The sequence below is a fragment of the Nymphalis io genome, chromosome 21 (assembly GCF_905147045.1).
Source record: "Nymphalis io chromosome 21, ilAglIoxx1.1, whole genome shotgun sequence".
Taxonomy (NCBI): Eukaryota; Metazoa; Arthropoda; class Insecta; order Lepidoptera; family Nymphalidae; genus Nymphalis; species Nymphalis io.
In genome coordinates, this window is record NC_065908.1 from 4,487,774 (window position 1) to 4,503,491 (window position 15,718).

Sequence of the window (15,718 nt, forward strand, 5' to 3'; positions counted from 1 at the left end):
GAAGAATGAATTTTCGCCAGGCGTCTGGTTAGGTACTAATCACTCACCACATATTCTACCGCCAAACAACTTAGTATTGTCGAGTTCCGGTTTGAAAGGTGGGCCAGTGTAATTAATGGCACAAGGGATATAACATCTTAGTTCCCAAAGTTGGTGACACATTAGCAATGTAATAACGAATGGTTAATATTTCTAACGGCACTTTTATGGACGGTGGTGACTTCTTACCATCAGGTGGCCAATCTGCCCGTCCACCTTTTTAAACGGTTTTGTTTAGCATGCCCTTTTTGTTGGTTTATGTGTATCAAATTTAATAATTGAAATTTGACCGTCTTCCTGTTGGGCATAGCGTAACCTGAGTAAATATGTAAATAGCATTCATAATGATATAGCGGTCGAGTTGACAAAAATTTCATGCGCCCAACAATTTTATTTTTATGTCTGATCAATGCCCTTTATTTCTAAGGACAGTGGTATGATGACTAGTACGAGGACATACCGAATTATTTGAGTACATTATCTACATAATTATTATCTTTATTTTCAATAAAACCGTTTAATTTAATTTTTTTTACTTAATTTTTCTACTTTTTAAGGTTGGTAACATAACTAAATAAGCAAGTGACAGGGCTCTTTACCATTCGAGCTAAAAATTAGTGAATCGATGAACAAGTGAACAGTGAAGCGACTTCGGATACTGATGAGATTTTACATCTGTACAGTCCTCAAACTTGCATATCTAAGGGCACAAATAAATACGACGCATTAATTTAAAAACATGTTTATTGAATAACTATGATCGCATTTCTTATGTTTATAGCACTTTAAGATAAACTATTACGGAGTCAGGTCCGACTTCGTTTTCCGCTACACATTGGTATGCACCTTCTTGTCTTCTTGTTACATCCTTTAAAACTAAATTCAGGTTTCCTTTAGAATGTCCCCTAGAAATAGATGATGATTTTTTCTGAGATTTTTATTTAAATAACTTAAAATTACAGCATGCGTTTGTAAAATGATTATCGTCTTTATGCAACATGTACATCAGTAAAGTTGGACTTTGCTCTCAATTAAAAAGCTTTTATAAGCCTTATTACGTTACTTTTTAATTACCTTAACAATACAACAGTATCTGAGTTATTAGCCACGTACTGCCATCTCGCAGAAGGGACAGGGTTTCCGAAACTAACGTCACAAGGCAATACAACGGTAGCACCAGTTCGAACTGTCAAATTTTTCCATGGCAATGGTTCTATATATGCAGGAACTGAAATTTCATCAATAAATATTTGTAAAACAATCAATATTAACGTGTTTATAACTCAAACAGCAATACTTAGTATTGTTGTGTTCCTGTTTGCAGAATTAATGCAGTGAACAAGAAACATAACATTTTTGTTACCAAGATTGGTGGCGCATTGATTATGTGAGGAATGTCTAAATATTTTTTACAGCGCCAATGTCTATGAGCTGGGTTGACCACTTACCATTAGTTGGCCCATTTGCCCGTCCGTCTATTTGATGTCGTCACACCAAAAAAATAAAATAAAAAAAAGCATCAAAGTATTTGAATCAATTGATTCAAATAATCAATTTTTGGTTAAAGCGATTCTTACCTAGAACATTTACCGTAACAGTTCTTACAGCACGACCCATATTATTTTCTGCTGTGCAGTAATATGTACCAGAGTCGTTGGAACGAGCGGAAAACCTGAATGAAAAGAAAATAAATTTAAAATATAATAAAAATCATATTCTAAAAAATCTCTTTTTTGGGAACGAGGATAAAAAACGTGATACACGTTTCACCCCCTTCGATTGCACAGGAAATCCTGTGTCGTCTTTGCTAAAAGAAATATATAACATGTTTGGAGATTTACGAACAAAGTCAAAACAATAATAAATACTCCGTCCTGCCGATACCAGCTACCTTAATTATCCCGGCTACACGCTTGAAGAATCCTTCAAAGCGAAAGCCGGAGTATGCTTGTTCGTCAGGACGGATGTTTGCTGTCACCGACTGCGCTGCTTGGAGGACCCCTCCTTCTCCATGTTGGTGCTACGTGTGGACCTGGTTCGTCAGAGTCGAGTCTACGTGTGCATCTACAGATCCCACAATGGTGACTTGGAGACAAGCCGATTGTTTGACCATCTTAGTCGGGTGGCAGATGCTGCGCAAGAGCAATTTCCTAACGCGGAATTGGTATTTTTGGGGGATTTTAATGCTCACCACGAATCATTGTTGAAATCCCTCAAAACTGACCATGCTGGAAGGACTGCTCATGCTTTTGCTCTCACACATGACTTGACCCAACTGGTTGATCAGCCCACCAGGATCCCAGACATTGATGGGCAAGCACCTTCTCTACTGGACCTTCTGCTGACTTCTCACCCGATGGAATATCAGGTTGAGGTTCAGGCTCCTCTTGACTCTTCGGATCACAGCCTTATATCTACCAGAGTGCCACAGGCCAAGTTGCCGCCACTAGCGGTATGCAAACGTCGCGTTTGGCACTATAAGTCGGCAGATTGGGACGGTATGCGCGATTACTATGCGTCGGTCCCTTGGAAGGAACGTTGCTTCAGTAGGAATGACCCGACAGCTAGTGCCGCTGCTGTTGCTGACGAGATCATGTTGGGAATGGAATACTACATTCCTAGCTCAGATCTCGTCAGTAGGAGTACGCGTAACCGTTGGTTCACTCGTGAATGTGCCGATGCTGTATCATCTAAGCAGGCGGCATATCGCAAGTGGATCAACGGCTGCATTAGCGGGGCATCTAACATTGACTCACTGAAAGCAAACTACAATAAAATTCCAAGTCCTGTAGAAAGGCATACACGAGAGCGGATGCACAGCGCATTGTACAGATTGGTCATGACCTTGTTTCGCATCCTAGGGGCTCCCGTAGCTTCTGGCGTCTGACCAAGTCTGTGCAAAACAATTTCTGCCAACCTTCGCTGCCACCGCTCAGAAATCCGGACGGATCGCTAGCTCACAGTCCGCAAGAGCAAGCTGATCTCCTGGCTAAACTCTTTGCCGACAATTCCGTCATCGATGATTGTACAATACCTTCATGTGGCCATACGATGCCTGACATCAAAATCAGGCAACGTGATGTGCGTGCGGAGCTGCAATCACTTGATGTACGGAAAGCTAGCGGTCCCGATTTAATACCAGCCATAGAAGTGCGCAGCGGAGCTGTCTTCTGTGTTAACGCGCCTGTTCCAAGCTGCCGGCATATGGTCTGCCTGCTCAGCTATGCACCTGGATTGCCAGCTTCCTACACAAGCGTAACCTTCGTGTTTTAGTTGATGGTTGCGCTTCACAATTCTATGTAGTGAATGCTGGGGTCCCCCAGGGATCTGTGCTATCTCCCACACTCTTTATTCTGCATATCAATGATATGCTCTCTCTTGGGAACATACATTGCTATGCAGACGATAGTACAGTGCATGGTGGATACCACGGACGTGCAGTGGCTGGGCGAGCGGAAATTGAGGAGAGGCGGAAGGATCTTTTCATTGAACTCGATAGGACGTTAGAGCTCATCGCCAAATGGGGCTCTGATAATCTTGTTGAGTTTAATGCCAAGAAAACACAGGTATGCGCTCTCACGGCGAAAATGTCAACATTTTTCCCTCTTCCCTCCCTCTGTGGCACACCGCTGATGATACAAAGCCAAATCGCCATGCTGGGGATGGACGTTTGCTGCGACCTTAGTCCAAGGGATTACATCGAGGCTATTTTAAAAACAGCTTCACGGAAACTCGGAGTTCTGAACAAGGTGCGGCGTTTTTTCACGCCACAACAACGGTGCCTGTAATACAAAACACAGGTACGGTCTTGCGTTGAATATTGCTCGCACCTTTGGAATGGCTCCGCTAAGTACCTACTGGAGGCCTTGGACCGGTTGCAGCGACGTGCAGTACGCATTATTGGCGACGTAATTGGTCACAAACACCCTTGAACCTTTACAATTGCGTCGCGAGATAGCAGCACTGAGCGCTTTCTATCGACTGTATCACGGCGAGTGCTCTGAGGAATTATTCTCTCTAATTCCTGCTTCCCCCTTCCTTCTTAAATCCACGCGAGCTGGTTCTCGATGTTACCGCCTAACTGTGACATCAATTCCATCGCGAACAAAGAAATTTGGCAACTCCTTTCTTTGTCGCACTTCCACTTACTACCCGGGTTCCTTCAAACGAGGCGTGAAGAGGCATCTTGCGGGCCGGCAAGGCGAAGGCGGCTAGTGCAGAACCTTTTTCCCCTCTGTACTGGCCGTCTTCGCGTATGGACTCTACAACCACTTACCATCAGGTGGAGTAGAGTCATTTGCCCTTCCGGCGAATATATAAAACAATATTTACTGCGAGACTTACTATTTTGAAAATTAATCATAAGCCATACCTATGAGTATATTCTTCATCGGTCTGATGATGCTCGTCGAAAACCACCATGACATCATCTTGATACATGTCCCAATGAACATTTGCCTTAGGAACAGCGTCTACGTCACATGGCAGAACAACGAAATCGCCTTCTCTGACATCTTTAAATTCATCGCCGTTTTTTATTTTCGGTGCATCTGTCGTGAATTATTAAGCTGGGTAAATTGTGGGGTTCTTGGTAGCTAAATAAATGCTATAAAGATTATCTTACATTGTACTTTCACCGAAAATTCTTGCGCATCCACTCCTAAAATGTTTGATGCCTCACAAACATAAAAACCTTCATGTTCTTTATCAGCTGACGCAATTTTTAACGATTTTCCATCCACATAAACGCCTTCAGGGAGATTATCGTAGTCACCACTGTTTAATTTGTATTTCCATGAAACTTCAGGTGTCGGTATGCCTCTCAAGACACTGGAAAAGTGCATATAATGTGTATATTAGTTTATCTATCCATAGTCTGACTACCGTGGACTGATAATATTCTTACTAACTTCAACTACTCACTGAGTTTACGCTTATTATTAAAGTATTAGTAACGATTATTAAAATTATTAAAACAAAAACTTATTCCAATACTACAATAAATGAATTAAATATAAACTAAAGTCTGTAATACTTGTATTAAGCGGTTTAAATATTGAAAATATTTGTTCGCTTAATTTTTTTAATAATAATAATAATAAGTCAAATTCTCTGGACAGTGTTATTACTATAGACGGAAATAAAAATATCACTCACGTGCATTGTTGTTCTGTCCAGTCTCCTGGCTTTAAAATGATTTCCAAATCCTTTACTTTAATTTTGGGTGCTTCTGAAAATGTTTAATAAAAAATATAATGTTTTGTATGTTACAATTTATGTAATAACTTATATAAGAATATTCCAACAAAATCTTACCTAAACCTGTTATATAAACGCTAGCCACATACGTTTTCGTTTCAACATCATTTTCGATTTCACATTTATATTCTCCAGTACTGTTTAATGTCATGTTTTTTATTAAAAGAATATGTTCATCTTGTAAAATAATAATATTTTTTGTTTCTTTAATCAATGTATCATTGTGATACCATTTTATTTCAGCATCAGGATATGCATTTACTTCGCAGTAGAGCCTTCCTTCAGTACCATACTCTACAGTCTCATCTAAAAATTCGTATTAAATTTATTTAATAAAAAAACATTGTCTATATAGATTGCAAAACATATTATTCAACTGTGGTTGAGTAAAGCATTGGCGTCTTTCTAATTTTATCATAATGCATATTTAATTAATTTGATTTTGACTTCAAATTAAAAATATACAAAAAGCACTACTTACAAAATAATAAAATTCTTCGCAAGAAGTATAAAACTTACTCGATACAAGGTCAATATGATAAACATTGGTTCTAATATGTGATAGCTTTAATTATGGCCTTTAATCACATTAGCTTATAAACCTCCTGGTTTTGTAACATTGTTCTAAGCCAAAACAAATAGTTTGGCTTTAATATGGATGCATACTGATGCATACATAATTTTACATAATTTAATTTTGGTCAGACTTTCAGAAACTTGAGTTTACGTTTAAGCCGAAATAAAGTACCATAAAGTATAGATGTTCGGTGGTAGAATAAAAATATTTATTACCACTCATATATACCCACTCATCATATATTCTAGTGCAAAACAGCAGTGCTTAAGTATTGTTGTGTTCCGGTTTAAAGGGTAAGTGAACGTAACTACAGGCACGAGAGACATAACATCTTAGTTCCCAAGGTTAGTGGCGCATTGGCGATGTAAGGGATGGTTAATGTTTCTTACAATGCCAACGTCTATAGACTATTTGCCCGTCTGTCAACCCATTCTATAAAAAAAGAAAGTTTGCGACGTCACACTATTGCACATACACTTTTTTAAACAATAGATTTTATTCTTCTTCTTCATTATCTGGTTTATGTGTTTCTCTAATCTATCTTTTAATCTATCTATATGTTATTATCGCTTAATAAAATGTACCTGTTGGATACTGGATGACGTCGAATACGAAAGTTCTGTTGACGTATAGATCGACTGATGCTTCGTTTTCTCCTTCATCATTTTTACATTTGCATGTAAGCGTTCCGTTCCTTGTTGTATTGGCGATTGTTACGTAACTAATATACGTGGAAGGCATTTCAAGTAGAGCGCTCTAAAAATTTAATAAATTTAACTTAACAATGTACATAAAAATAGCAGACGATAATACAGATTTAAATGACAATACCTGAGATGGTATTCTTTCTTCCAAATCATTTTCCCACCAAATAACTGGTGTAGGAAACCCGAATACTTTGCAAGCCGTTTTATAACTAGTTCCAAAATCTATTAAAGTCTGTTCTGGTTTTATTACTTCTGCCCTCGGAGTAAATTTTCGTGGAATATTTACTAGAAGAAATTGAATAGTTTGATCATCAAATCTATGTAATAAGTTTTAAGATTAGAGAGAAATAATTATGATATGAATAAGTATTATGTACTAACTTATTGTCCCGGCTTTACATTGGTGGATAATAAGAGAAATGCATTTTGGATAGGATTTGCGTAAAATCCGTTCTTAGTGAGCGTCTACGTCGGGGCAGATAATTTAAGAGATCTCGTGATGAGTGATATTTCACTTATAGATATTTATAGATTAATATCTTTGTCTTGCGGTTTCATACCCTTTTAGTTGACGTTAAACTTACTTTCTGCTCTCGCATTTTTTAACTAACAAAAAACATAAACATGATCCAAAAACTTTATTTAAATCGAAGTACTGGTTTCTAACTATCGCGTTATACAATAATTATTAATTCTTTAGCTCTATAATATAAATCCTAGGTGTATTGTTACACAAGCATTTAAAACTCTTGATAATACTAAAGAAGTAAACCATTTTCCTTATTACGCCTTCGAGTGTAGTTTTTAGACGAATTCTTGTCATAAGCCTATAGCCTATAAAGACTAGCTATAAATATAGATTAAGAAAATCTTACATGTTTGTTGTGGATGAAGAAATTCGGTGCTACCCGTTATTTCTTGATAATTCATCTTGTCTCGACATACTACCTAGATACATTAAATTAAAAAAAAAAAATTAATGAACAAAGTATACAACATTATATACAATATAGTTAGTGGCATTCATCAAATGATAATGAAAACAAATGTTATGAAGAAAAAAAATAAACATCTATGTATTAAAGTGGTTGCTAGGAAACTGCCTGTTCTTCGAAAAATATTTAAAAGTAATACTTTGTACAAAAACTTACGTCCTTATATTTTATAAACGTTGCTTAGCGACTGTTTAGTTAAACAATGATTTATCTCTTTCTCTCATAAAAGAATGAAGAATACACAGCACTGTTCAACTAGTCATCTACTAAACATCATATATACGTAAGTTCGTTAATAAAAAAATATGATACAACATAATATTATTTACCAATATTTTGAAAGCTGTCTGTGGCGCAAAATAACTTTGAACAAGATAAAGACCTTTGTTTGCATCGACTGTATAATGTGCATTTTTTTCAAATATCTGCTTATCAGCTGTTTGTATATTAACTGATACCAGTTCTGATGATGAATCAACAGGAAGTGCTATCAGTATATAGTTCATTAGTCCTAAAAATTAAAAAGTTGCATTAAATTAAACAAACTGGATAAAAATCTCCTCTAAAGGCCTCTCCTTTAAGGCTTACTATCCACATATGGACAGGCTGGCCGAACACCATCCAGACCAGAATAATCTAGAATCCCAAAGATCAATCGGGGACATCAAGAAACACAACTCAGACAAAACAAGATGTAGACAAAATGCAATTCAAAATTTTATTTTGACGCTGCCTGGGAATGAAAACATGCAGGCACATAAAACTACCAAACAATAAAACGATAGGTACACCGAAAGCACGGAGAACATATCTGTGGAGAATACAAAGTTTCATAATAAAAAAAGCTTACTAATACACTCCAACAGCATGAGATATACATGTGATAGCAGGTTACCACCGAGGTTTTCCATCACCACGTTGCTTGAAATTTATTACAACCACATTATATAGCATATAAAGTTCAGAGATGCTTTCTCTGTTAAGATCTACGCACTCTGATGGGTCAGCTTCGCTCATTTGATATTTCAATATTAAAGAATGGCGAAATTCATATTTCCGATTTCAAATCTTATAAAATATTTCCAAAAAAAACAATAATAACATAAACCTGGTATCGGCCGTGATGCAGTTTCTTGGAGACTATTCGGTTGTAGAGGAGAGAATCCATATCGAAACTGTACTTCATTTCTTTTGTAAAATGTAACTGCTCCAATCCCTTGGCACCCTACATCAGTGGTAAAGTCACCTAGTTGCGCAACTTGTATACGAATTACCTTAAATAAATTGTATTTGTACAGTGGCTATTTTTAATTTTTATTTGTATGTTAAAAAAAGTAAATAAATGTTGATTTTCATTACATTTTATTTTCATAGTTTGCTTGCTCTTATCCCATTTATTTGGGGGCCGTGCTGTGTAAATGCAATAGTTATTGCTTGCAATGCACCAACTTTGGACATTATTTTATAAAATACTTGTAATTAATTAATTATTGTTCGTTGTGTAATTACAGGCACAATGGACATAACATCTTAGTTCCCAAGGTTGGTGGCGCATTGGCGATATAAGCGATGGTTAACATTTCTTACAATGCCAATGTCTATGGGCGTAGGGAACCACTTACCATCAGATGGCCCATATGCTCATCCGCCAACCTATACTATAAAAAATAATAATACTATAAACTGTAAACTAAACTATAACTATACTATAAAAAATATCAGCAATTAACTTAAAGAAGGGCGTGGCCTCTTAGTCTGTGGTGATTGAATAATTATATATGTACATACTGTTTTTGTTAGAATGAGAGAAGCAAATAAAATTATTATCTTGGAGAGAAACAACTGATTGTTTAAAAGCATAAAGTGATGCTACTTTTACAAACAACTTAAAATATGTCCGTTTCTGGCAAAAGATAATTTGCTTATTTTAAAATACTTACAAGCATCGAATGAGTCGCGATTAGTTTTTCTATATGAGGACTGTCTCCAAAGTTATTTGATATTTGTAACGTCGGGTACTTTCCAGAGACGGCTACAATGAGTTCCTTCGTGTACGTATCAATTGTCAACTGAAATATTAAAAAAAATTACCTATTGGAATTTTCAATAGTGGGTCGGTTTGCCATCCCATCAGATAAAGAGAGGGAATATGGGGTGGATTGCAACTTTTGTCGTCAACTCGATATCTTCTGAGCAGTTAGCTAGTCTCCCAAGAGACATTGCAAAAATCGTTCAAGCGAACATCCTCATTATATAAACACACACTTATGTCATTAAAAAAATATCGATTAAGAATAGCATTAACTTACAGTGTACTGTTTATTGTTCGTAAACTCTTCGTGCGTATTGACGTCAGTCCAATCGACTTTGGTTATTTCTTTGATGTACTTAAAGACCTGTGTAAAAAAAATACATACTTTAAAAATAATAATTGACATATCATACTCATCGCAATTTTGAGGTTAATATTTTAACTATAGAACATTTTTAACTATAGAACATTTTAACATATTCAATCAAAGCTGGTATTTAATTAGAATTATAACCGACAATTATATAAATGGATGAGTAGCAAATCCGTCTCGGTTTCGCACAGGTCAAATAAGGTTTTTATACATTTTTTTATATCGTAATACATAATGTAACTATTCGTTCACGCAGCCTACGTCAGTGAAGCTTCTAGTCGTCATGATTTTTTTCTCAGACAGACAGACTGACACGACGCGAAGAACTTTGTTTTATAATATGTAATGATTATACTCACGTCTCGTAAATTTCCTAAATTCAAACGAAAAACAGTTCCGCCACAGCTTCTAGTTACTTCGTAATAAATAGTATCTCTTTCAGTTTGATTTGAAGTATTTCGCTCGCATTCATCACTTTTAAATATGTTTACCTGTAAAAATAAACATTGATATAACAATAATAATAATCACTTTATTTTATAATAAGTGATACAATAATATAATTAACATATTATAGTAACAACAAACACTTGATATAATACACTACAATACAATAGACTAATGGTTGATGTAATGTCCTCTTAGATAGGCAACAAAGTTTTGAGTTGAAAAAACAAGTGTTTTAAAATAGGGTTACAAGTCACAGCGATATACATATATGTATAAAAAGATTATGGGCGCTTATCAACTGCACTTAATTTCAGTTTTCAAATATCAGCTTGTCCAGAGCCGAGACAAAACACGTGGATCATAATCTAAGATCGCGGGTTCAAATGTTGTTGATATTATATTTAATCTCATACTCGACGGTGAATGAAAACATTGTATAAATAAAAACTTGCACGTGTTGGATGAAATACTACATGTCCAGCCGTCAACCTGTGTACACTTGGTGGTACTGCTAAGCACTAGGGATATAATATAAGACATGGTTGATATGTCTTAAAGTGCCAATGGCGTTGGTGACTACTTACCGTCTAATGGCCGATATGGTTGTCCGCCTACCTATACTAAAAATCAGTTTGGAGTGGAGTATCATTTACGGACTATTATATCCAAATATAATCAGTATATTACTTACTTATATCTAAATATAATCAACAAACCTTTGATATAGACCAATGAATAAATAAAATAAAGCTGTAAAATACATTAAACCAATAACGAAATATCATTGAATCAATGATTGGAAACAAATTCGGTCTTCGCATGTTTGAACATGCAAAAAGCACGATCGTGGTCTCATAAAACGTTTCGACTTGTTGTTAGATTCATGTTACACTTGTATTAGATTTTTATATTGGATTGTAATCTTCCTTTTTTACATCAAATGTAATTCGTGAAATGGATAGTAAAAAGTTATTTATTGCTTATAATGTAAAAATTTGTTTTCTTATTATTTTTGTAATTAAAATAATTAATTCAATAAACAAAAGGTGTCATTGAGGTTGAATGTTTTTAAAGTGAATTAGTTATTTAAGAATTATGAATTATGCTTTAGGTACCTGGCTTCGGCGAGTCCGACACAGTTGTTTTATATTTTCCAGTTGACTGTGAGTCTTTGCTTCAGCATCAGTGAAGACATAGATGTAAGAGTTTGGTAAGCTGGCTTGCAACGCTGTCTCTATAGCACCTAAAGAATTTTCAGGGCAACCTTGCCCTCCACTCGCTTCCATGAATTGTATGATATCAACAAGATCATCAGGATTTGATGACTTTATAGGTGGCTCTACATCTTGGGTCGAAAAAATAAATAAATGAAAAACAAAGAGTATTTAATCTAGCATAAACCATTGGTGAAATCAAAATTCAAATAATTATCGTATTTGAAATTGATACAAATATTTGAAAGATCTTACCTTCATCACCGAACGGTATTAATATATAATCGAAGAATTGTTGACTTTTAATCGAGTTTATTATGGATGCTATGTTTACTTTCAAAAAGTAAATTTCGTCTTCCATCGATTTCGTCGTGTCCATTACAATTGTAAAACTCTTTTTCCCTGAAACATGCTGAACTCCTAGGAACAGAAGTAGAAAATATTTTAAATACATTATGTACTTATTTAGATGGTACTTTACTAATAGATGATTACGGACTAAAACGTGCTATAATTTCTAAGTGCAATAAACGTTAACTTTGTTAAGGCCAAGTTATGTTTATAGCGGTCTAGACAAGTTTTAGTTTTTGCTACATTTTCGTTAGATTATTGCTGTAAGTATTCATTATATACATTAAGAAACATTCTAACCTGGAAATAACAGGTTTGAAATATTAAGCTAAGAGTTTTTATTTAAAGCCATGACAAATAATAATTGTTCACAATCTTCGTTTGTAAAAAAAATATCGACCCAACTAAAACAACAGTGATCTTCGTAGCGTGATGTAAACGGGATTTTAAGGGAGTATTTTACCCCCTAAGTAGGTATTTAATAACTGCATCTAGTCAAACTCCATTAGGTTGTTAGCTGTATTCCGCAGTATAGATAGTCTCTTAATCTGATGAGGCAAATTACGATATAAAATATTCTAATGAACAATATGTAAACAAAAAAAAAACATTGAACGTTTGTTTTTTGAAAATAATTTTATGTATATAATGCGATTTTTTATTTCCGTTAAATATCTACCACTTAATGCAACAAATTGTATACATAATTAGCTTTAGATAACATTATGGCCTAACTCATTCGCTACACAACAAGGGCATTATGCCCGACACCTCGGATTTATATCTTTCAAAAATCAGGAACGATAAATAAAATTAATCATAAATGCTATTAAAATAGATGCCATATTTGCATAAACGCAAATTGCGGTTCGAATCTTTTTACATGAAGTTTAATTTCCTCGTGTGTCAAAGGTTTAACTAGAATCAACTTTGTTCGAACAATACGATAATATTATATTAATTATCAAGTTTGACAGGAAAACTAAATTTAGAACATTATTCGTATTGGGTAGAGAGATGGCGAACAAAATTTTGTATGATTTAATCATGTGGTGACCTTATTAACAGTGATAATAGGACCGTGTGGGCTAATATGGTAGCGCTGCATTGTCAATTAACAGTGCTTTCAAATAATGGTACATACTGCCATTATTATCATTATTCGCTCATGTCTGTCTCTGACGCTGCAGTTCAGATTCCTTCCATCCGTGAAAACTCGGCCTCTTGCTTTTTTTGCTTTTTTTTTGCTATTTTGTAAGCTATTTTTATGATTTATAAAATGCTTATGATATGCACACCTGGCAGAGCTGAATTGTTTGATTATTATTAACATTGTGAAAGAGCACATATTTTTATTTTTTTCCCCTTAATATCTGACGTATGTTACCTCTGCGTTGTCAATTTACAGTGCTTCAAAAATATTAAAAAAATATTCGTATGACATGAGCAATTAATTTATAAAAATTTTTCTATAAAAAAAACATGAGCAAATCATGAACCGAAATGATCGCTAGCCATTTTTATTGTCATAAATCAATAATATTGTTAATTATATATAATTAAATAACTTTACCGTGTACTCGACGGGATTTCCTGTCACAAATATTATTCAGGAACGCACCATAATTTTCTTTTTACTACGATCACGCCTCAGTATGTATTATGTGTAACATCGCTAAGAAAAATAAAACTGCTATGAATCAACTATAAAATTTCACGAAATACCTCATTCACATGGAGATAGATTAATTTGAGGAATTAAGGAAGAAATAGTATTTACGTTAAGCAGCAACATGATGCTAAATCCTACCTTCAGTCTCAGTATGTGCAGTCATTATTAAGAAGTTATGAAACAAAATTAATAATATTTTATTTGTTTTCACATTGGTAAATCAATTCCAAAATTAAATATAAAATATTATATATACATGTATTATAAAAACCTTATTTTCAATGTTCTTTTGTATTTGATCAAAAATATAAAATAATATAATTTTCTTGATTTTCTTGTTTGAATAAATCACGAAATATCCTCTAATCATTATATTTTTTTGATTTATACTCGTAATGTAGGGCATTGAGACGAAAAATTAGTAGTTAATTATATTTACAAATAATAATCTAAGGTGGCCATAAGATATTGTTTAATAAAACTCTTTCGTTTTATTTTTGTAAATATAAAAAGCTTTTGGCGCTTACTAAATTTTCTTTCGCGAGTAACATCTCCGGTCGCTTTGGGTTACACCCATACTTTGAAAATATCTTTTTTTTTTTAAATCAGTCGGCTGCTGGCTTAAGGCGCGTTCTTAAAGGCTTCTAAGTATTAATATAAATCTATTGAATAATAATTTATTTTTCTCCTCTGTATTATCACTTGATATTATCAGTGCTGATCTAAGTTACGACGAAAATTTCAAAAATGCTAAACCAAAGAAAAAAGGTTTAAGAAAGCTTATAAATATTCAAAATTATTGATCAAGTGATGAATGAACACTATTTAAAAATGAGCTTAACAATGTGCATTCAACCTTCTCTTATTTTTATATTATAGGTTGGCGGACGAGCATATGGGCCACCTGATGATAAGTGATCACCAACGCCCAGAACTCCAAACACACTGAGGTGATGAATTTTCATAAAGACTGTACTTCTCAACGTTATTACCAGACGACTTATTATGTTTTCCTTCACCCTCAAACACGAGATGAATTATATATTAATTATATATTTACTGATGGTAGGTCTTTGTGCAAGCTCGTCTGGGTAGGTACCACCCATTCATCAGTTATTCTATCGTAAAGCAGCAGTACTTCGACAATCGTTGTCCACTGCTGAACATAGGCCTCTCCCAAGGTGCGCCAAAGCTCCCTGTCCTCCGCCTTCCGCATCCAGTTGGTGCCCGCCACCTTCTTAAGGTCGTCGGTCCACCTGGCTGGAGGGCGCCCTACGCTGCGCTTGCCGATTCGCGGTCTCCACTCTAGGACTCGTCTGCTCCAACGGCCATCGGTCCTACGACATACGTGACCAGCCCACTGCCACTTCAGCCTGCTAATTTTGCAAGCTATGTCGGTGACTCCGGTTCTTTTCCGGATAATCTCATTTCTGATCTTATCCTTCAAAGATACTCCGAGCATAGCTCGCTCCATAGCACGCTGAGCGACTTTGAATTTGTGGACTAGTCCCGCAGTTAGTGTCCACGTTTCGGCACCGTATGTCATGGCGCCTGCCCAGCGCGGCGAGTATGGGCAAACCCCTCCCTTAATGGCAGATGCGCCCAAAAAAAGGCCCCCAGTTACCGGCAAGCCCGCTAGGCCCGATTTACATATACTATATAAAAAATATATTCTACGAACATGAATATTTAGGACGTCATGTTTGCCGTCACGTCATATGACTTTAATCGGCGCGGCAATAGATGATTCACATCAAAATTGCAGCAGATCGAGTCGTCACTATCGTCTAGTTATTATTAACAATCTATTCTTCATCAGACCTTCATTTTCATGAAGTGCACAATGTCCTATCAGTTCCGGCATCCGGTTGGACCGTTGTAATATGTGTGATATATTAATGCATCAGAACTAAAAATATATTTGTATTTAAATGTTAAATTATAATAAATTTATTATGTTCAATTATTTCCTCCAGCTCTACAATCGCGTTGATAGTTTCATCTTTAAATATTAAGATGTAGATAAAAAATCTTATATATTTAAGTCTG

At 35.3% G+C, this 15,718-nt stretch overlaps 2 protein-coding genes across 2 annotated transcripts in view; one reads left to right on the forward strand and one right to left on the reverse strand.

Annotated features, from left to right (window-relative positions):
* LOC126776810 (transcription factor Sox-6) overlaps window positions 1–15,718 on the forward strand; it is a 488,433-nt gene that overhangs the window by 308,190 nt on the left and 164,525 nt on the right. The gene's annotated exons all lie outside the window — the stretch shown is intronic.
* LOC126776759 (hemicentin-1-like) lies at window positions 766–12,148 on the reverse strand. The gene is made up of 17 exons (XM_050499501.1): window positions 11,902–12,148; window positions 11,548–11,777; window positions 10,342–10,473; window positions 9,887–9,973; window positions 9,518–9,646; window positions 8,686–8,851; window positions 7,907–8,088; window positions 7,458–7,530; window positions 6,707–6,867; window positions 6,460–6,631; window positions 5,356–5,604; window positions 5,197–5,269; window positions 4,664–4,869; window positions 4,412–4,589; window positions 1,617–1,711; window positions 1,114–1,267; window positions 766–944 (listed from the first exon to the last, which is right to left on the reverse strand). Exons 1-17 carry the CDS (start codon window positions 12,098–12,100, stop codon window positions 815–817), a joined length of 2,616 nt encoding a protein of 871 aa, XP_050355458.1. The 5' UTR covers window positions 12,101–12,148; the 3' UTR covers window positions 766–814.